The 23,741-nt window shown below is 39.3% G+C and overlaps 1 protein-coding gene and 1 pseudogene across 2 annotated transcripts; both read left to right on the top strand.

Annotated features, from left to right (window-relative positions):
* The first annotated feature begins 2,346 nt into the window (after window positions 1–2,346).
* Window positions 2,347–17,837, top strand: LOC140697822 (uncharacterized). 2 transcript variants are annotated; one of them, XR_012075178.1, is made up of 7 exons: window positions 2,347–2,816; window positions 3,545–3,614; window positions 4,238–4,303; window positions 8,098–8,119; window positions 9,678–9,766; window positions 10,207–10,315; window positions 16,181–17,837. XR_012075178.1 is itself a non-coding variant. In XM_072966278.1 (6 exons), exons 1-6 carry the CDS (start codon window positions 2,360–2,362, stop codon window positions 13,951–13,953), a joined length of 705 nt encoding a protein of 234 aa, XP_072822379.1. In that variant the 5' UTR covers window positions 2,347–2,359; the 3' UTR covers window positions 13,954–14,645. The 2 variants fall into 2 exon arrangements, 1 of the variants encoding a protein (XP_072822379.1); XM_072966278.1 differs by lacking the exons at window positions 3,545–3,614; window positions 8,098–8,119; window positions 16,181–17,837 and adding an exon at window positions 13,889–14,645 and having other exon boundaries at window positions 2,347–2,571; window positions 2,653–2,816.
* Window positions 17,838–22,554: 4,717 nt separating this feature from the next.
* LOC140697951 (spermatogenesis- and oogenesis-specific basic helix-loop-helix-containing protein 1-like) lies at window positions 22,555–23,434 on the top strand (annotated as a pseudogene).
* The last annotated feature ends 307 nt before the right edge of the window (window positions 23,435–23,741 follow it).

Here is a 23,741-nt window from a genome sequence, read left to right on the forward strand (position 1 = left end):
AACCTACTCTGTGTGGCTATTTCATCATTTATCTGTGAGATTTTCTTTCTGGTAAAGGCTCATTTCTCTCTATCTTCCAAACATAGTTAAAGTTTTCATATGTTCATGGTGTAACTAGTTGCAATTCCACTAACTATTTCAGTGGATTTTTGGACATTGTAACAGAGGACTTTAAGGGAGCAGGCTATCTTCTGCCCTGGCAGCATAGACTATTGAATTTACACTCTGCTATACTTGGAGTGAGGTGATCTGTATCCCAATAGATGCAGAATAAGAACTTGACAAAATTCAACATCCATTCATGGTAAAAACCCTCACCAGGCGGCTGTAGAGGGAACAGATCTCAACGTGATAAAGCCCATTGATGACAAGCCCTCAGCCAACATCATAGTCAGTGGTGAAAAGCTGAAAGCCTTTCCCCTAAATTCAGTAAGAAGACAATGATGCCAACTGTCACTGCTGCTATTCAGCGTAGTATTGGCAGTCCTAGCCACAGCGATCAGATGCGAAAAAGAAAGAAAATGTATCCAGATTGGAAGGGGAGAATTAAAACTGTCACTATTCGCAGATGATATGTATACTATATAGAGAACCCTAAAGTCTCCTCACAAAAGCTATTGCAACTAATAAATGAATTCAGCAAGGCAGCAGGATGTAAGATTAATACACAGAAATCTGTTGCATTTTTTACACTAACAATGACATATCATAAAGAGAAAGTTAAAAAAAATTAAAATCACATCAAAAAATAAAATACCTAGGAACAAACTTAACCAAGGAAGTGAAAATGTATGTTGAAAACAATAAAACACTGATAGAGGAAATTGAAGATGACTCAGAGAAATCCCATACTCTTGGACTGGAAGGATTAATATTGTTAAAATGACCATACTACCCAAAGTAATCTAGAGATTTAATGCAATCCCTTATTAAAATACCCAGGACAATTTTCACAGAACTAGAACAAATAATCATAAAATTTATATGACACCAATAAAGACCCATAATTGCCAAAGTAATCCTGAGGGAAAAAAAACAGAGCTGGAGGAATAACCATTCCAGACTTCAGACTATATTACAGAGCTATAGTAATCAAAACAGCATGGTGGCAACACAAAAACAGACACAGAGATCAATGGAACAGAATACAGAGCCCAGAAAGAAACCCACACACCTATGGTCAGTTAACCTATGACAAAGGAGGCAAGAATATACAATGGAGAGAAGACAGTTTCTTCAACAAGTGGTATTGGAACAGCTACATGTAAGTCAGTGACATTAGAACATTCCTTCACATCATATACAAAAATAAACTCAAAATGGATTAAAGACCTAAATCTAAGACATGACACAGTAAAACTCCAAGAAGAGAACATAGGCAAAGATTCTTCGACACAAATCATAGCAATATTTTCTTAGATCCATCTCCCAAGGCAAAAGAAACAAAAGCAAAAATAAACAAGTGGGACCTAATTATTAAAAAGCTTTTGCACAGTAAAGGAAACCATCAACAAAATAAAAAGACAACCTACAGAATAGGAGAAACATCTGTGATGGACGGGGTTAATTTCTAAAATATATGAAAGCTCATGCAACTTAACATAAAAAAGACTCAAATAAAAAGTGGACAGAAGACTTACATAGATATCTTTCCAAAGAAGACATACAGATGCTCAACATTGCTTATAACATTGGATACTTGTAGGACTGATGTAAGTTTGTTTACCTGCCTGCCATCTCTAAAGCACTTCCCATTGAAAATATTAGCCAAGGATGCATGCAGTAAATTAACAGCAGATACGTAGCACCCTCAGGGTTTGCATCCTGACCCTGTTGTGTATGTCACCAAATGGCAACTTTTGAAATAAGCTCATGATCAGGATGGGGATGCTAGAGAAACAGTCTGGTATAAACTGAATTTCATATATTTTTTAATGATTAGAGTCTTTTTTCAATGATGAGGAGAAATTTGAAAAATAGGGTAAAAAATGTTAAAGTTTGGTTTAACTGAACTATCTTCGTGGATAAACACGATCACCTGCCGTCTAGCATATGTAAAGTAGTAGCCTGGGTTTGAGACCAGCGCTTAAAGCAGTGCATATTATGAAAATACATTAATAAATTCTAGGTCCCTTTCAACACTCAGAAAAGCAAAGATTTCCTTGTTTTCCAGTCCCTGTGCGTAGGATAGGTCCCAGTCAGGGGAAAAGGCTGGGCTGGCGCGGATCACCCGCCGCGCACCAGAAGTGATGGACACGCAGCGGGGGCTCTCCCCGCGGAAACGGGGCTGGAACCCAGGCCCTCCCTGCCCGGAGGAGGCGCCGTTGGTCCCAACCGCCGGGCGTGGGCACCCTCAGCTATGCGTGGCGGGAAACTGCCGAGCCTGGCGGCGAGGCTCCGGAGGCTTTGGACCAACTGTGCTGAGTCTGAAGCTGCCTCCTGGGGCCGAGCGCTGAGTGGGGGGACCTGTGAGGTTTCTCTGGGACCGGGTAGTGAGCGGCACAGACCCTCAGGCTTTCTAGGCTGTTGCCGCTGCTTTAGCTTTCATTTTCAGAAAGACAGTTTGCAGAGGTCTTGCTGATGAAATTAAGTATCCGTTGGTTGGAACCTTGACGAGCTAAATCTTAGATGCAATGGTTTGTTTCCTTACAGATTCAAGAATGTCTCTGGGGAGAAATCCCAATGCAGATTGAGAACACAGAGCTGCTTTGAGTGGGGGCGTGAATACACCAAATGCTACATAAATACCAGGACCTTCCAGGACAATGAGCTGGGGACCCGCTTTCCCCATTCAGTCAGTGGAATCGGAACCCGAGGTAAAAAGGGAGCACGCCCTCCAGTTCATGGCATGCTTTCTTCCTTCTTTCTTTACAATTTGATGAATGTTGATAGATGCACACACCCATGAAACCACCACCACTATCAATAAAGCTAACATTTCCACCACTCCTCAAGAGATGCAAACTTGGAATTCCCAATTTATTCCTTCCCACCCCCTTTACCCCCTGGTAACCATGTTTCTTCTCTGTGTGAGTCTGTTTCTGTTGCTATCATAAAGTGCTTACAAACTTCCCTCCTGTCTGAGATCTCCTGAGTCGGAGGCTCTGCCACCCCAGGGGGAGGGGGGAGGGGGAGGGGAGTCGGGGTCCTGAGACCACCTCTGCTGTGTCCAGTGATGTCAGGTTCTTGGGCTCAATCTGCCACTGTGGGTGGGGGGGCCAGGGTTGTCTCAGCAGCTGGAGGGCCGGGGGCCCGGGCTCCATGGCCACACAGTTACCTGTGGCTGTGGGCACTGTTTCTTCTGCAAGGCTGCAGTCGTGTGGCCACTGCCCCTGTTGCTACTGGTTTCTCTGGGATGCAGGCTGAGCCACCAGGGCTGGTTAGCTGGGCTAGCATGCACCGCCTCCCCTGTGCCTTCACTTCTGCCTTCTCTGCATTGCAGTCCACCCACCTTTAGTTGCACGGAAGTGCGAGCTTCTCTGGTATCCTGGTGTGCTGGGCAAAGGCAACTTAGTTGCATTGCTGATGCTTTTTCTGGTTGTAGGATAAGGAAGGAGACAAAGATAGCTTTGCACTCCATTATGATGCTAACACCTAAAGATGAATTCTTGCTGGTGAGTATTTGGGATTGTGTTTTTAACTGGCTTTGATTCCCATAGTTTTAATCATGCGATATGCTGAATTCCTCTTTTATGCAAATCTTTTACGCATTTCAGAAATCTGACATTGTGTGCCCTGGTTCAGAATGGAAATCAATGGTGAAAGAAAATTTTTTAAAAAACTGATGGTTTTTGTTATTTGGCCTTACGGATATTCTCTGCTTAATTATTACTGACGTATTAATTCCAATATAATTGTAATAGCAGAGATTTCGGCACAGCATTACAGGCAAGACCCAGTAGTATCTCAGGTGAACTGGAAATGGAGCTTTACTTAAAGACACCCACAGTCACAGTGTCTAACAACCCTACAAGCCACTAACCAAACACGAGTGTGCCAAGTTCCCACCTTTTTGGCAACACTGGGACCCACTGGGGATATGTGAGGGTTGTGGTTACCTGTTGGACACTAGCTTATGATTCTGAAAGATGAATCTTCATGACAGCTATATTTTAAATTTCGTTGAGACATTTTATTAGTTAATTTAAATTATGTTAACATGATTTTGATTTCACCTCCTTGGTGTGGTGCCTGACTACCTTCATCCTGGCCCTGACTTTCGTGGTTTCCTTTGCAGTCTCTCCTTGCTGCCTGCCTGGGGATTGCTATCCTGGCCATTTACCTCTGGAAGACGATCCTTGCTGTGAGTATATTATGGTACTCGATAGCTGTCCCCTGAATCATAAATACACAAGGGCTTTGATAGTCCCTGCACCTTGCATTTGTTTTCTTCCAGATTAGTAACATGAATGCAAATTGATGTTTGACATTGAAACAACCTTAGAAAGTATTTTAAACTTTTAAAATAAGAAACAGTATGACAACTATAATCTCACTAAGAAAACTAAGACCTAGTTCTTTTCTATGAAAAGGAAGTCATAGATCTCAACCTTTCATAGGCACTTTCTTACACTGTTAAGGAATTGTGACTTCTCATAATGATTCTTAGATACAATTTAAGAATATGTGAAACCTTAAAAATGTTCATTTCCTTTAATTCAGTGTGATTCCATTTCTCATAACCCCAATGAAATAACCAGACATGCATTTAAAGATGTGTGAGAAGGCAGAGACTCTTTCTAGAGTTGAGGATTTCTGGGGCTCTGTCCTTCAAGGCCCAGGTCAGGCACCCCTTTTTAAGAACGCCCACAGCCTGGGTTATATGCTCCCATAATATCTCCCTCTCATGGAAGTAATCTTGTCTACGTATTTGGTATTTGTTTACTTATCTTTCCACCCAGTAGATTATGAGGTTCCTGAAGACAGAAACCATGTTTTGTTCATTTCTGAATCCCCAGTGTCTGTCAGTGCCTGGCTTTGTAAAGGTTTGTAGAGTTGAAAAAGTAATAAGCCTTTTGTCTCCTTCCTTAAGCCAAAGAGACTAAAACTGTGGGGCCACTGAGTCAGGTTAAATATATTGACTAATCCCTTTTAACCACCAAGATACTGTGCTTTTAGAATATGCTGGGGGTGGGGAGAGTTGCCTAAATTAGGAAGTGAATGAGAGGTTCTAAAGCAAGAAAATTGGGCTGGATGAGAGTGGAAAAGGAGAGGAAAAAATTTCTCCTAAGCAGAATATTTGATTTAAACGGGTGAGATAAAGTGTGGCCAGGATAAAATGAAATTTAGGCCAGGTGTGTACAATGATATAAGCACAAAATTTTAGGAAAAAAACAGGAATATTAATTCTTATTTTTAACAAAGAAAAATCAATAATTGAAATCCAGAAGTAGTGATGACCAAAATTTGGGGTGCAAGAAAAAACTAGAAGCTCTCCCCACCTTTTTTTTTCCTGAAAATGAAAACTCTGACTTCATAAAAATAAATGAATAATGAAAATGAGGCTTGTTTCTTTTTCGGATTAGTGACTCAAAGGAGATAGAAACCATTGATGATCAATATGAAAAAGGCAATTTAATTGGCTTTTTATTTTTCAAAAAAATAAGAGAAATGTCAAACATTAGGCTCTTCTGGGTTATATGAAAGGAATAGAGAACATTAAAAATTCAATAAATAGAACAAATAAAATTAAACATAAAAAGATATGTGAGAAAGGAAAATACATTAACAGCCTAAATGATGCTTGGTAAGAGAATTGTTAAATTACTGTGCATCCATACGGTGTGATATTAGGCAGCTTTTAGAATTCATATATTGCAAAGACATTTCAAGAAATGGACAATATTCTTTAATATGTGTAAGCACATTTGACTTTTTTATGATTGGATTACCACATTTTGTTGATTCTTATTTTGTGGTTGGCATTATTCCTGTGATAACTGTGTAAGTTTAAAAAGCTTACGCTCTAAACTATTCTTAGAAACAAAGAATAGTAAAATATGTAAATTAAAAATATGTGCAGCATATTGTACATATGTTTTTACCTGCAATATATTGTATATGTGCAGTGAAATTGTAATAATTCTACCTAATAAAATTGGAAAATGAAAAAATGCACAATGTTAGTGTCAAATGGAAAAAGCAGAAACCATGAGTTTCTATACAGTGTAGTTAGAAAGGTATGTGCTTCTATTTACATTAAGAATGAATAAATAACGTTGCATGAAAATGTCATAAAATAGAAAAAAGAAACATCCTTATCTATAGGGAACAAGGTCATTTTAAATTTTTTTCTAATGCATTTCTGTTTACAAAACTTGCTCATTTGATTATGTCCTGTTGTAATCATATAAAACCTTCTTCTGTGGAAAAGCATTTTACTCTCTGAACCTGTGCAGCAGTCTTTTATTCACAGACCAAGATGAAACTTGAAGACATGATTAGATTAAGACCAACACTAGGGCACGATTAATTGATATACGGAACTGACTGTAGTGAAGTGAAATGGTCCTGGCAAAAAGCATCCTCTGTTCACTCTGTCACATCCTCTCATTTCTAAGCACATTCATGTCCCAGGCACCCTTGGACATGGTTTCTATTTTAGGGTCTTTTAATACGTTAACTTAGGAGAGAGCAGGACAAGAGCTTATTTGAGAGATGCCTCAGTTATCTAACACTGTTGGAAACAAATTATTCCATATAAACGAGCTTTGCAGATGACTTAAATTAACTGGTCCCAAAGTGGCAGAGTTTGGAGTGCAAAGTTCTAAAATTGAGAACAGATCCCCTGACTTGTTAATTGTAACAGACCTGTCATTGTAAGTGAAATATCCTCATGCGTATTGATTGGAAAATTCACTCAAATCAAAGGTCTTTCTCCTGGATTTCTGTGGCGTGTTTTATCCCTCACTGGCCATGAGATGCCCTGTGAAGAAAGAACATCACAGGGTGCAAAGGAGGTTGGAGAGGGAGAAGGGAAGCAGCTCATGTCCCCACTCTGCTTCCCGCTTTTGGAACAGCCCTCTGTTCTGATTTTCAAGGGACTCTTGTCTGTGTCCATATTTTGCCCCTCAGTCCTTCCTCTGGGTCACATGCCTGTTGCTCCTCCCGCTCGTCTCTGCCTGTGGGTGAGATGCCATCGGACAGAAGGTGCTCACTGCTGAGCAAGGTGTGACTTTAAAGGGATATCCTTGGCTTTCCCCTTTCCCCTTTCTCGGTGCTTTTCCTGCGATAGCATTATTGTAGGTGCTGTTGGACTACTGCATGATATTCTGATATCTTGGCAAGTTTTTCAGGCCAAACTCAGCATCTGATCGCCATTTACAACTTTTGATTTGGGAACTATGTACCAGGGGCCAGGACACGGTGTTTGACAGGGGCCTTGCCTGGATTTTATTGAGCTGTCACCCAGTGCTGTCTTCAGGGCTGAGTCACACGTGGGAGCTCTTTTCACCCTTTTCGTAAATGTCGACTTTCATTACTGTTGCTGCTTGTGCGTTTTGTCTAGCCAGTCTCCACTCCACCTCTGACTTGGCAACCATTGTCACTAGTCGTCTGGGAAAGATCGTAGGACCTGGTTTGTTGGAACCATTTGACAGTTCAGCAAATAGTTAACAGTGAGTAGACGTTTTCTAAGGTGTTTCTGGCGCGTGAAAGAGGCATAGCTTAGTCCAAAGATTTTGCCTTTGCTACTGTTTCCTGAGAGGCTTTGAAAACGGTCCTTGGTTCTGGATCATTATGGCTACTGGAGTTGACAAAATATAATGTGAGATAAATGGTGCTTTAGGATAGTAATTAAAATATCTGCCATTTCCAGGATTAAAGTTAAATAGACTGGTGCTCATGTAGAAGACTGTAAACAAATCTTTTCTTCGAAAATTAGATATTTACCTTCCTTCTTACTCAAAAAGGGGTATCGAAATATCACCAACTGAATAGGAAATTATTTTTTACTTTTAAAAATTCTATAAATTAATTATGCTGGGCTGCATCATTTGTATACTGCCATTGGATCACAGTTTGCTTGTTAGGAACTGTAAGTTTATGCAAAATAACATGCTTTTACATCAAATTTAATTTTCTTTCTCTCTGTTCTAGGCAAAGCATCGAATATATTGAGGTAAGATTTCAGGCTTCTGTTTTCTTTGTAATAGTTCCTCAGTACAGGTGTTTGTGTTGGTTCTAATTTGACTGGAAGTAAATACCTTGACTTCTCAGGTCTAATTTGCCTCTTCATAATTTTACTTTTCCTGGCTTGTGGCCTAAATGACAGCATTTTAGGATTGAGTCACCACCTGTTGAGACAGGAGCCCAGGAGAGGGAACAGGTCACACTGGTGGGAAGACATAGGTGTGTTTAATTCCATTTAGAAAAGTTAGGGAATCTGGTGAGTCTGAAGTTTGAGGGGAGTACTTTGGCCTAACCTGGCTCACGGGGAAGTGTAAAGATTACGACACTGTCTGAGGTAACCAAACTTAAGGCTTAGAGATGAAGACAGATAATGCCAGTCAAAGTGTGTGTCACAGCAGAGGCTTCAACTATGCGTTGAGCCGTCAGTGGAAGGAGCTTCAATGTCACTAATGAATGAGCAGAAATGAAAGGATGTAAAATGGGGATAATGAGTTCTGTGCAGGCTTCCCAGGCTGTGACGGTTATGTGGAGCTGTGTGTGGGGAGGCAGGACAGCCGTCTGGCACACATTTATTAGGTCCTCGAACGTGGGTGTTTCTTGTGGCGAAGTGCAACCCCCAGGGTAGGGTATAGAGAAGTGTGACCTCAGGGCAGCAGAGATATCATGTTGTTAAGATAGAGGGTAAGTCTGTACTTTGGGGTCAGACAATATTATTAAATGCCTGGCAGGAGGTTCTAGCTTCCTGGGCCCTGCTCTCCGGGCTTTCCGTGGTGTTATCCACCTGTAAGGCGAGTGTTTACCTACACGGTGCATGAAAACCTTCGCGTCTGGGGCTGATGACCCTTGTGACTCAGATTGTAAGGTGTTCGTGTTCTCAGCAATTAAGTGGTAAAGCCAAGATTGTACTCAAGGATGTGTGATTCCAGCGGCTGTGTCCTTCCAAGCCACCCACCCTGGTTCTTATGAAAGGAAATTTTCCGGCAGCAGGAAGACATTGGAGGTCTGAGTAACCAAGCAAGTGGTATTAGAAAGATTTCTCTGGGTAATTTAAACTGTGGGTGGAGGTGGGGAAAATCTGGAAGAAGTCAGGAATTTTCTTCTTTCTTTTGATTTTTTAAAGCAGTTGCAACAATCTGCTTACTTTATTGGTGACAGGAAGACAACATTTAAGTACACAGGATGCTTGAGTTTTTTTCTCTTCTGTATCTATTGATGTAGGTGCTATTTGAACCGTTGACATTTTCTAAGCTGTATGTTCCTTAATGATGTGATATTAGGTGGAGACATTGTATTGTGTTTCCCCATTTTTGAAGAAAGGTTGAATAGGAATCTCACTTTAATAGAGTTCTTACCTTCACATTTGTTTTTTACATTTAAAATGCTACTAACTAAATTTGCCTTCTTCAGGGATTACAGCAATGCTGAAAGGATATTTTTGCTCAGAGTACCAGGATAACGTGGCTTTGCTTTTGAAACATTGGGGTAATCCGATTTTGCTTGTTTTGGTGATAATATTAGAGATTGGTTTTTTTTTTATCTCTTTTTAGTTAATTTACACCGGATTTCTGAGGCGATCAAGCGTTGCATGAAGAAAAACTCAGAACTTGTAGAAGAAATATCCAGGTGCACACAGAAGGTATAATCAACCTTTCATTCTCATTCTCATGGCTTCCCCTTGAAGGGCGTCTGCCTCCTTCTAGCTTGCTGACTTCACTGTCTCTCCTTTCTTTCCTCCTGGTGGTCCATTTCATTATATTCTGTAACAGCCCGTTCAAAGCAAACATCATACCCACGTAAAGTACTGTTTTCTTTGTTTCTGTAAGGACTCACCCACAGGAGATCGGTTTTGCTATAATTAATGGTTTTGATTTCTGAATCCATTCTTACATAATTGTATAGATCAACGAAATAAAGAAATGTACTAAAGAAGCTATGAGGGAACATAGGATTCTCTCCAATGAAGTACATAGATTTCAGGTTAAAAAAAAAAAAACCCTTCTTTTTCCAAGATTACAGACCACAAAAACAGAAGTAAAGTAATGAGTGGCTATTACTGACCTCTGTGTTTTCTTGTAGGATGATATCAAAACACTTGAGAAGATGAATGAAATCCTTGATGATGTCATTCAAGATATACATACTGAACTGCAATCTAAGAGAGATCAGTGTCAAGAATTGGAACTTGGTGAGAATTTTGCCACTCAGTGTTACTGTCATTTGGCTTCTGAGGCTTTTTTGTGCGTTGGGTGAATTAGACCCTGCATTCTTCCATGCTGCTCATTTCAAGTATTAATACCACAGTAACATTTCTTTTTTTTAAATTGAAGGGCCTAGGAATAATTTTGTTCATGAACCGGGGTAATTTTTATATAGTTTAGCACTACCCTTTAAGAAAAATAGAACTGAGAAACTGTAGAAGAGAATCCTGTAGATTTCAAGCCACGTTGAACAGTCCTATTCCTCTTAATGAGAGCAGAGAATTTTCACAGTGAATCTGGGCACAGTACATATCTTTCAGTAGGAAAACTCATTCATTTAAGCCTCATGGCTTGAAAGATTTCAGGCCTTTATTTAGCCTTGTCACTCAGTTGACTAATCCATTGTCTTGAAAGCAGGAAATTCAACTTCCCATGAACTATTTATACCTTCAGCTGTTCTCTTCTTTACAACTTTCATGTGTTTGACTTGTCTCTTTGGCCCAAACTAGATCAGCTGCTTTAATGACACAATGATATATGATGTGTCTACCAGACATTTCTTTTTAGCACATGGCCCAGTGTTTCTTTTGAAATCCTAGTACATGTTATGTTTCCATCTTACATGCACACAGTGGAAAAGAACAATCTGCAAAGAATTTATAAAGGTGTTCTTTCTTTTTTAATTGAAGTATAGTCACTTACAATGTATCAATTTCTGGTGTACAGCATAATGTCCCAATCATATATCATACACACACACACACACACACACACATATATACATAATATTCATTTTCTTATTCTTTTTCATTAAAGGTTATTACAAGATACTGAATATAGTTCCCTGTGCTATACAGAAGAAATTTGTTTTTTCATCAATTTTTTTATCTCTCAGTTAATATTTGTAAATCTCGAACTCACAAATTGATCCCTTCCCACCCCTCCTCTCCAATAACCTTAAGATTGTCTGCTATGTCTGTGAGTCAGTTTCTGTTTTGTAGATGAGTTCCTTGGTGCCTTCTTTTTTCTTTTTTTAGATTTCATGTGTAAGTGATATTATATGGCATTTTTCTTTCTCTTTCTGGCTTATTTCACTTAGTATGACAATCTCCAGGTCCATCCATGTTGCTGCAAAGGGCATTAATTTTTCTTTTTGATGGCTCAGTAGTATTCCATTGTATAGATACACCACAACTTCTTTATCCAGTCATCTGTTGATGGACATTTAGGTTGCTTCCATGTCTCAGCTATTATAAATAGTGCTGCTATGAACAACAGGGTACATGTATCTTAAAATTAGAGTTCCTTCTTGATATATGCCCAGGAGTGGGATTGCTGATAAGTTTTTTTAGTTTTTTGAGGAATATCCATACTGTTTTCCATAATGGCAACACCAAACTACATTCCCACCAACAGTATTGGAGGGTTCCCTTTTATCCACACCCTCTCCAGCATTTATTATTTGTGGACTTTTTGATGATGGTCATTCTGACTGGTGTGAGGTGATACCTCATCATAGTTTTGATTTGCATTTCTCTGATAATTAGCGATATTGAGCATTTTTTCACGTGCCCATTGACCATTCATGTCTTCATTGGAGAACTGCTTGTTTAGGTCTTCTGCCCAATTTTGGATTGGGTTGCTTGGGTTTTTGTTTGTTTGTTTTTTATTAACTTGTATGAGCTATTTATATATTCTGGAATGTAAACCTTTGTTAGTCACATCATTTGCAAATATTTTCTCCCATTCCACAGGTTGTCTTTTTATTTTGTTGATAGTTTCTTTTGCTATCAAAAGCTGGTAAGTTTAATTAGGTCCCATTTGTTACTTTTTGCTTTTGTTTCTATTGACTGGATAGACTGTCCTAGGAGAACATTGCTAAGATTTCTGTCAGGGAATGTTTTGTCTATGTTTTCTTCTAGGAGGTTGACATTGTCTTGTCCTACATTTAAATCTATGAGCCATTTTGAGTTTGTCTTTGTGTATGGTGTGAGGGAGTGTTCTAACTTAATTAATTTACAGGCTGCTGTCCAGTTTTCCCAACACCATTTGCTGGAGAGACTGTCTTTTCTCCATTGTATATTCTTGCCTCCTTTGTCAAAGATTAATTGACTGTTCTGTCTGTGGGTTTATTTACAAATTACAGAATTTGTAAATGTATATATCCCTAGGTGCCAGTTTGTGACTGTCTTTACATATTTCAATACAGAAACTATAACATTCAGTAGTGTGCTGTCAGAGTGTGCTTCAGCTCATCCTCATCTGGATACACCCACAATGTTAATGTCTAAACAGTAATCATTAAACAGAAGCAGACTCATAGACATAGAATACAAACTTGTGGTTGCCGGGGGGAGGGGGGAGGGAAGCGACAGACTGGGAGTCCAAAATTTGTAGATACTGACAGGCATACGCAGAATAGATAAACAAGACTATGCTGTGTAGCACAGGGAAATATATACAAGATCTGTGGTAGTGCACAGTGAAAAAGAATGTGACAATGAATATATATATGTTCATATATAACTGAAAATTTGTGCTCTACACAGGAAATTGACATAACATTGTAAACTGACTATAACTCAATTAAAAAGAACAGTAATCATTAAAATGTTTTTGATTACCAAAAAAAACTATTTATAAAATAGATTTCAAACTATTAAATATATAGAAGTAAAGCAAAATGCACTCACTGATAAAAATCAATGTTATTTCAAAAAAATTAACCAATAACAACGTGTCAGATCTGACCAGCTCTTTGCATTTTTAGAGTGCATTTGCAAATAATTCTATCATGTTTTCACAAAGTCCTATGAACTGGTAGGGGCAGGCGTAATTTTTCTTCTTCAAAACCATATGCTAATTTCCAGGAGAATTTAGCACAAGATCCAAAACTTTTGATTTCTAACTGGATGGTCTCTTCCCAATAACTGACTACTGGCATTCAACCTATTGGTAAGAATTGAGTCTAAACTTCTAATAGTGTAGCTACTTGACATGATAAATATAAATAAAACCTTCTCATAAAATATATCTGTACGTGTGCTTCAGTATTCTATAAGGACCACAAAATGAGGAGGGTTCACTTCCTTACTGCTGTAACTGCAGTTATAGCTATGGAGAAGACAGTATTCTGCCGCAAAAATAAAATTAAAATGAGAAGTAAACATGTACAGTAAAAAATGTCTCCAGAATTTGGATGGGCAAATGCAGCAATGTGACACTGATTTTGGCAAATATATGATGCCAACTGTGCTGGAACAGAAAGAAGGAACTGTAAGATCATTGTTGACTTTGAGTAATTCCAAGATTATGTCATCTAACTCCAGTTGGCCAGCTCTACACTAGCAGAGACAGTGTTCAGCTTCCTGGATTATCCACTCCATGCCACAGAAGACACACAAGAGCTAGGAATGAGGGGGTGAGCAGGATGTAGGGACAAGGAAGCAAAAAGGAGCAGGGAGACCAGAGGAGATCCAAAGAGGGGTGAGGGCAGGGATGTGGATGGGGTCTCTGACAGACCAGGTATGTGAGTACCTGCCCCTCCCTCTCTCCCCCAGGGGCACTGCATATGGGACCCCTGCATCAGAAGTGGGTCACTGCCCCGTGTACCCGCAGGACTTAGAAGACCCTGGACCAACTTGCCCTGGCCTCCATGAGCTGCTTCTCGAAGAGAAGTTACCTGGTGAAGATGTCTTGTCTGTCTTGTTATCTGACCGATGAACACAGCTTGTATCTTCAAAGGACTTTGGAAGCTTAATGGATTTTCTCAGTGGCCTGGGGAGAGGCTCCCTGCTGGTGGGGAACGCTGCTTGTGGAGGTCACCAAGGCTCAGAGAAGCAGTGTGATGGCCTCCGGCAGAGAGCAGGACCAGAGTGGGAAGTCAGGCCCAACCCCTGTGACCGGGCTCCCACGGGTCACTCGGAGATCTTGGAACTGAAAGCCACAGCTACTTCAATCCAGCTATACTGACGCCATTGCTCACCTCAACACAAGATAATTCTTCACTCAGCACCTCTCCTGTGCCCAGTGCTATAGACCTGGCATGGAATTTAACCCCTGTGATAACCCTGAGAAGTGAGTCTTTCCACCTCCAGTTTACAAATAGAAACTGAAGCTCAGAGACATTAGGTTACCGGCCTACAGCCACACAGCCAGTGAAATGGCAGGTGAATGGCAGGTGTTTTCTTGCCACTAGAGGAAGCCAGACATCTGCTCATGCCCCGGATGGATGGACGCTTCAGGAGAGCAGGCCGCTTGCTGTACCAGCAGGACGGCCCCCAACCTGCTTCTATGAGGGTGGCTTTCTCACCTGCTGGGGGCCACGTTGGGGCCAATGCCTTGGCAGATCTGCAGTCATCAGTGAAGTTCCTGATGCTGTGTCATCCAGAAAATGTCCCCAAAACACCTGGGAAAGGGGGCTGAGGCCTCTGGGATCGTAACTTGCTACCCCCACTGAGGTGCCTTGAACTCCCCAGCCTGCAGTCTGGACTTAACTAGATTCTGCTTCCTTAAAAAAAAAAAAATCTAAGAACAGCAGGCATTTTCCACAAACAGAGGAGGAAGAAAAGTGACTGCTCGAATAAGTAGTAAGGATCTGAATGTGGGAATAGTCCTTCATGGCTGAACATAGATTTTTATATTTATAATGATCCATTTATAAGTAAGTATATATTTGTATGTATGTGAACATATATGTATGTATTTATGTATGTGAATATGTAAATGCAGGTACAGTTGGCTTTGTTCCAGAAAGTATTTAATCCCACCTATCAAAATATGTACACTTAGATAAAATGATGCAATAATATTAAAGAAAAAAAAACCCAAAACTAAAATCAAAATGTATATTGTAAAAAATGCATATATATGTATACATATGTATGAGTATATATTAAGTACATTCATTTGATAGTGTCAGATCAACGTATGGCTTTGAGTTTTCTCACAGCCAGTGTAAGAGAGAACTGAACTTCCTCTTGGTTTCTGTGATGTGATATGAAATAACCGATCCTTTCATCACTGGCATAAAATTTCCATCATTATCAGTTAGACAATCAGGACATGTTCTATGTTTGCATATACAATAGGGAAGCAGAACTCCTTTTAGTTAAATTGTTACCTGGAACACTTGGTTAGGGGAAGAGAGGCCAAAGGGATAAGATGCTGCAAAGTGTCAGTGAGGGAGTAAGCTGGGGGTCAGGGTCTCGAGAACATCCAAGCGCAACTGCTGAGGGAGCGGAGGACTGAGAGAGAGGGGAGGAAAATGAAGGAGAAACTCATCTTACTTCATGAGTTTGGTTTGGCCACATACATTTTTGAAACGTCTCCAGAAGTCTTTTCTTCTTTCAGTTCAAGGATCTCCGTTCTACTTATTCTCAGTAGAACCATTGAGCAAACACATATTTCTTTCATTGTAAAATAATATGTAATCTGACTTAATGTCCATAATTGGATTTTGTAATTGGAATTGGGTTATTTTCTGTGTTTCTTCAAACCTGAGTTTCTCATTCTGCAGAATGGGTTAATGTACTGAGTAAAGCCTTTCATGCTGATAAAGTATGAAAGTAAATACTTAGGAAAGTGCCACCATAAATTATAGCTACAACTTAATAACAGTTAAAAATGTGGGCCAACATATGTTGACTTGCTTAAAGTGTAGGGTATTTAGTTACTCATTTAGTCATTAAATCTGCAGTGTTTCATCCTACTCCAGCCCCTTACATCTGAGTTAGCATGGCTGTGGCCAAACCCTGGAGTCATTATTTACAATGAACATTCACCATTTGTCTAACATTAAGTTCATTTTTTTTCCTTCTCTTCAATGTGTGTAATTATTTCTATTTCTAAAGCCCCAGTGGAAGAAGGACAGAAGGATGAATCAGAATATGTTGGTTTTAATGTTGGTTCGGCCACAAGCAAGCTCTATGATCACAATCAAGGCACTGAATTTCTCTGGAGTTGAGTTTTCCTTTCTGATGTGCGTGACTAGTCAAGTGCATGATCGTCACCTATGTGGACACTTAACAATATGCAGGAAAGTGCTCTGAAATATCTCACACACTCCAAAATTTTTAAAGAATGTTATTGAATTGATTGTTTCCTAAAATTTACCTTTTGTCTTAGAATATTTATATTTCTCTATTTTAAGTACTAATTTTAACAATAATAATTCAATGTGGTCCCCTGAGTGTGCCCCAGGGTCAGCTCTAGAAGTGGTCCATTCTTTCAAAAATTTAAATTTTAGCATTTCTGATGCACAGAAGGAGGTAGTACTCACAATGATGTTAAGAGAATTTATTAAGGCCCTACCCTCTGTCCAGCCTTGTGCCAAGAATCTCTCTAATTTTATTATGTAACTGATGGAAGTCTATAATGATTTCAGTAATATTACTTATTCAGATACATCCGAAGTGTTCAAGGGCAGACAATCACCTGTCTCTTTCACACCATATTTAGTCTGTAAGCTATATGATGCCAGAAATTAATGAATATAAAACATTTGAAACATTTACATTTTTATTTGTTTCTCTAGAGGTAAATTTCACTACCTAGTTATAATCTACAGCTAGAACACATGCATCACCAAGATGAGGAGGCTTAGCAAACAGTGGGCACTGTAAATAGTTGATGAAGTTGATACATATGTGTAATTTAAATATTATATACTTGTCTGTATTCATACATCATAATTATACCAATTTATCTCTATCTTCCTACACATTTGATTTATTTTGCAGTATTATATAAGAAATTTGGAGCCAAAATGCTTGTGATTTATAAGATTTATGACCAGGGATTAAACAGATAAATCACCAAGGCAAAACTACCACCAAGCCTGACACTTCTTCCAGATGAAGGTTGCAGCAACTTTTAGCTGAATTTTTTTTCCTGAATAATCTGTGAACATTCAAATCCCATCTTCTGGTTAATATGTGACTGTTCAATTTGTTCCTCCGAGTCTCTAACTCAGATTACAAGAGTAATGCTTTTTTAAAAACATTTTTAAAAGGAGAGTTTCTCTCTTAAGTCACTAAGTGCCCCGTTATTTAGAGAGAAAAAAATTCAGGTTATTAGATTAAGATGGACTTTTCTCTCCATAACTGTGCAGCTAAACTATGTTAATTTTCACAGTTGTTTTACATTTAAAAGACCTAATACCCCTGAACAGACTTCTAGAACTTTTAATCAAAGTAGATTATCAGGGTTCCCTCTTTCTACTTAAAAAAAATGCCACTTTTCAGTTGAAGTATAGTTGGTTTACAATATTGTATTAATTTCAGGTGTACAGTTTCAGATTCAGGTTTTTTTTTTTTTGCAGATTATAGTCCATTATAGGTTTTTACAAGATATCAGGTATAACTCCCTGTAAAAATGTCACATTTAAAGCTGGAATTTAAAATAAGCCATTACATTTGATTACCACTTCTACTTCTAAGGATAAATTGATTACTTAATAATTATTTCATGTAAATGAAAGCACTTTGTAAATTAAAGGATCTTTAAATATTTGGTGTATCTGATATTGTTATTACCGAGTTGTCTTTATTTTAAAGAATCAAGATCTGCATAATATATATACCACACTGGAATACACATACTTAAGAAAATACTGTCACTGGACATGGGGACCTCAATCTTTTTGGCACTGAAGGATGCCAAGTTTTAACATTTGCTGACTTTCTTCTTTCAGGAACACAATTAGAATCCATTTTAAAGTAGAAGCACAGTATAGGTAAACAAGTTTACACTGTGCAGCACAGGGAAATACAGTCAATATCTTGTAGTAGATCACAGTGAAAAAGAATATGAAAATGAATATATGTTTATTCATGTATGACTGAAGCATTGTGTAGTACACCAGAAATTGACACAACATTATAAACTGACTGTACCTCAATAAAAAAAATGAAATTCAAAAAATAAAATAAAATAAAGTAGAAGCACAGTAAACAAAGAAGGATGGGTCACAAATGCCTATAATCACCCAGGCAAACTTCTCTCCCTAATGACTCTCCTGTATTTATAGTAATGGTCCAATTTGAGAATAAATTCACAAGGCCTACATTCTCACCCAGTTACAGAATCCAAAGGTACCAGGCTAGGCTTCACATGGTGCTATGAATGGCCAGCTCTGCTGGGCTGACAGCTGTGCTAATGCCATTGACATTTTGGCCGAGAAGGAGAGCACTGCAGATGAGTGGCCACGTGCCACCCCTCTTTTTTATTTTTTATTTTTTTTCAGTGAAAGTTTTGTGTAAATTGGATGGTTCTGGAGAATTCCATCCCACCGCTGTGAATGGGTTCTCCGTTGCTGGCTCTAACCCTTCACAAGCACACCCCAGAACCAGGCTTGTGTCATGTTATGATCAACACATTCATTATTTTCCATATTTCCCTTTTGCCTGTTCCTCTTTTCCCACATCCCTGGTTGATAAAGGAGCTTCAGGTTTGTAACCACCCAGGCTAATTCTTTAAATTCTGAAAATGTCTTGCTCACTATTATTTTTTAATTTTCAACAGCTTTACTGTGGTATGGTTCCTGTATGGCAAACTACACATAATTCAAAAGTACAGTCTGATGAATTTCAATTGATGTAGACACCAGTGAAACCACTATCTCAACCCAGACAGCTAACATTTCCATCACTCCCCCAAGAGGTGGAACTTCTGATCACTGTTGCACTTTAACTCATTTCCCATTTAAGCCCCTTAATGTTAAAACACAGTGTGTTTTTTTTTTAAGAAGTCTTCAGTGTAAGGCTGTAGAGGAATGGAGAGCACATGGACTTTAAACTTAAAATTCCAAGTCTGACACTTTAATATTTTATGACTCTGAGTAAATTCCTTAATAATGGTCAGTTCTCATTTTGGACTCACCATGTTCACTCATTGTTTCAGGTGCTTTGTGTATTTTAGTTTCTGTAATTCTCACAACAGCCCTATGAGAGGGTCCTATTATCCCCAACTAATGACAAGAGAATTAAGGCACAGAGAGTTTAAGTAACTTTCCTAGAGTTTCACAGCTAGAAAGTATGAAACATAACATTTAAAGCAAGGCGTTCTAGCTCCAGATGGCACTTAATGCTCTTGTCCCACTCTGAAACTTAATCCATGAGAGTAATGACATCTGCTCACTGAATTGTTTTTGAAGGTAAAATAATGTCAAATACAGTGTTTGCCCCTATGCCTGGAATGTACTAGTCTGCTTCCATTAAATATTACTTCTTTCTCTTCTTTTCCAATGGCTAAGGTGGAAAATGCTGATGGAGGAAGGTGGCGGGGGAAGAGGACTAGGATTTCATGTGGGCTGAAGAGTAAAAAGCCTAGTTCTAATGAGGGCTTTTAAACTTAATGACAGAATAGTTCTCAGAGTCTTTAGTCTGTAGTATTCATGGATTCTAGTAACAAAATCCATTTTTGTTAGGACTATCTGGAGTAAGACATCAGAGTATGATCAACTTAACACCTTCATATTAAAAGACTGTCACTAACACATTTCATTAAAAATCATAAAAAATTTTTGCTCTACAACATTACTACAGTATTTGGAAATAGCTGGAAAGTGTGTGAGATATAATATGAATTTTATTAAGCTCTAAGCTTACCCTTAAGTATATTCCAAAAAAGTATTTGATTTAAAATTAGTTATTTACAATTTTTACTAGTACAAAAAATGTGTTGATTATTGTTCAACATAATATGCCTCATTAAATTAAAAACATTTGTGCTTTCAGGGTCTTGCTTATGTGTTTGCTTAAGGGATGGCTGCCCTGAGGGAAAAGTGAATTAGAGCAGCTGGAATACACTGTTCCCCTAAAGGTAAAGGCTTTTAAAAGTATGTATTTTGTCTGCTTTTCCCTTTACCTTTAGGGGAACAGGTGAACAAGTAGAAACTTAAAAAAAAAAAAAGAAATCTGGATGACTAGAAAAAATTGTATGAAGTTTGCACTAAACTTTTTCAAGCTATAGTTTATGCAAAATTAGGTGCTAAGTGTCACCCATATTTTAATATTAATATAATTTATAATATAAAACCATTATAACTGTTTCAATAAGACAAGCATATACATAATATGATATATGATGATATGATTAACCATGTGATAACAGGGATAGAACTGGTACCTAAAGATCAACTAGATCAATCACTTATTTTACCTTTTTGAGGGGTTTATGGCTTGCCCGAGTCACAAATAGAGGGTGACTGGGACCCAAATGAGCAGCATTTATATTTGCAGTTTTTTTTTATCATAATATGAAGATATGTGCGTGTGTGTGTGTGTGTGTGTGTGTGTGTGTGCATGCATGCATGCAGACACATGTCGATATTTGTATAACATACGTCTGTTCTTTGGAGTTGTTTAAGAAACTCTATTTCAGTTCTGTTTCTTAGATATTTAATCTCCCAAACTAGAGATAAAATGTTAAAAATTCTGCCAAGTAAATAGCCATAACTTTAAATATTTTATATTTAGAAAAGCTCTTATTATCTTCCCAACAAAGTCATGCATATATTTATTATTTATTTAGTTATGTGTGATAAGAGAAAGGGTAGATTCTATATCAAAAATACACTTGCAGAATTGGATTCCCAGCTCATGACAGGGAGAAGTTTGTTACTCATATATTGGATGGGATACTGAGTGGACAGGCACAGGGCTGACGGTCATCAGAGGTTCCTTTAAGAGGATCACCATAGAAACCAGGAAGACATTTACTGCAATAAGGGCCACCTGTGTGATCCTTACAGTTCTGAGGAAGAAATACACTTTCGAGTTTATTATTTTGGTCTCAAGCATCAACACATTACCAAAAGTAGGTCTACAGTGTCATTAGCCTGTTCCCTTCCAGGAAGAATAATTTTCCACATTAAATGGTCAGTTTTACAGCTGGGAAATAGCATTGAAAGTTAATTTAATATCTAGCTTATAAACTACATGCTAATTTCAGCATATGCATACTTACAGGAAGATGACTGAAATTCATTCTAATTTTTTTCATTATACAAATCTTAGTTCCTTTCCTCCTCTGGTTTTTAATTTTTTTCTTAAAGAAACATACGTGATTGTGAGTGTGTGTGTGTGTGTGTGTGTGTGTGTAGAGTCATAGAGTCTTAATAACATTTGCTTCATGGAAACTACCTGATTTTAGGTAAAAATCAATTGTTCAGCTTAAAACTGCTGATTTAATGAGAACTGTGGCTAATTACACATATCTTCTGAGTCTATGGCCCTCTTAACCTCAGAGATTAATTTGGACCTCAGTAGTCTCTGATGATGTGGACTAATGCGTTACATCTGTGAGGGGCTTGCTTGACACATAATAAACAATGAGAATAATGAAACAATTATATCTGTACACTAGTATATGATAAAACCACAAGGCAAATAAGAATTTTCCTCATTGTTTTTTTAAAATTGAAATGGCATTTTTCTGCCAACTAAGTATTTTAGGAACCATATACTTTTCAAAAAAAATCCGAATAAAATAATTTATATCTCCGTTTCTTTGTATTAATTAAAGTATATTCATTAACTAACGTTTTCACAAAATTTATCAAGATTGGTAAAGGTGAACAATCCAATCAGGTAATCAACCAATGAAATTGTCCAGAAAGCTTCCAATAACACAATTTGATAAATTTTTATGATGTTTTGGCATCATGTAGGCATAACTTCTTCAATCTCCAATGATTTAATAAAATGTATCTAATGCCTATTAAATATCATACAATATGGATTCATTGTGACTGAAATACATTTCTATTTTTACAAGCATATAAATTCTATTTTTTTCTCATTTTGAGTTTATCACAGCTTGGGGTGCAAAACCTTTCATTTTATCATCAATAACCAAATATGTGGAGGAAATAGCTAATAGCTAAAATACAAATTCATGTTAAGTATAAAATAAAAATTTATTAATCTGGATGACCAATGGGATAGCCAGCTTGATTTAATAAGAGTTTTGAATTATTATTTATTTCAGTCTATTTTTAAGAAGCTCAATTTTAATTAAATTTGGTAAATGGATTTAATAACAAACACACCTAAATAAACACTTTGAACACAAACACACATAAACAAACACTTTTGAACATAGCTTGTTAAATTCCTTGGGCACAGGGACAAATTCTTTTTTGAGTAGAGGATATGAAGGGGGCTGTGGCCTCGTGGCAGCTTCCGGCAGCTGCGCGCTCACGCGTCCAGCGGTCCTGAGCCCGATGCTAGGCTTCCCCAGGTCCCCACTCCGGGGGCAGAAACCATGGACCCTCCCTGCCTGGCACCAGGTCTGCTGCAGGGCCCCGGCGGGGCTCGGCCGGCCACCTAAGGCCCCTGCGTTGGCAGAGGGTCCAGGCTCCGGCCTTCCGCAGAATGTGGTCAGCGAGAGGGAGCTCAGGTTGCTTCTGTTTCAGGCTCTTGTTTCCTCCCAGGAGACGCGGCACAAGTGGCAGAGGGACATTTCGCAGCTGGCTGGCCCTGGAGACTCAGATCCCAGCAGATGCCCCAGATCCTGGCAGGGGGGCTCCCAGTGTGACCATGCCACAGGCCACTCTGAGCTGTATGGCTGCGGGTGTGGACGAGGGTGAGGCCTTGTCACGGGTGGCCACAGTGCCAGACAGACTGCCCGTCCTGTCTGAGCCATGCAGCCTGGTCCCCGGGTCCCTCCAAGGCCCCAGGAACATCCCCACTGTGGCCTCCCTGTGGGCTGGCAGCAGCCTTTCCCCCTGTTGAGTGCGGAGCCTCTGAGCTGCCTGGGCCAGGCTAGGCCCTCAGCTCCCAGGGGTCCACACGGCCCCAACACTGGACACCAGATCCCTGTTGGAATGTGATGCAGAAGACAGGGCGTCCTTTCTGCTGCCTGCCAGTCCCGACAGGTGGCTGGGGTCCCTGGAGGGCAAAGGCGGCAGTTCCCCTTCTCGGGTGCCCGCCAGGAGCAGCCCGCTGGGCAGGGCAGAGCCGGCCTTCCTGGCAGACCCCGAGCCCAGCTCCCAGAACCCTGCAGATGGCCCCCGGGAGCCGTGGGGCTTGGACGTGAGCTGCCGCAGCCCGGCCCTGCAGGACGAGATGGACAGCATCTCCCTGGACTCCTTCGTCTACTGAAGGCCTGGCTGTGCCAGGAGGCTGGCATGCGGTCTTTGGCACTGTTCTTGCTGCACAGTTGGGCATTTTATTTTGGGTTTTAGCTGCAGCATGCTCTAACTTGAGCAAGGCTGGCGTTGAGGGTGGGGAGCTGGGGAGTGGTCTGCAAGGAGCAAAGGCTGAATGTTAAAGAGGAAAAGAGGTTTTCCTGGAGGAAGAAGAAAAAAAGACATTAAGTTACAATCCAATAATTTAACTCTGAACCACTTGCTTCCTGCAAAATGTAGGAACTAAAGCCCTTAATATACATAATATACAGAATTTCCAA

Source organism: Vicugna pacos, chromosome 8, assembly GCF_048564905.1.
Source record: "Vicugna pacos chromosome 8, VicPac4, whole genome shotgun sequence".
NCBI classification, from domain to species: Eukaryota; Metazoa; Chordata; class Mammalia; order Artiodactyla; family Camelidae; genus Vicugna; species Vicugna pacos.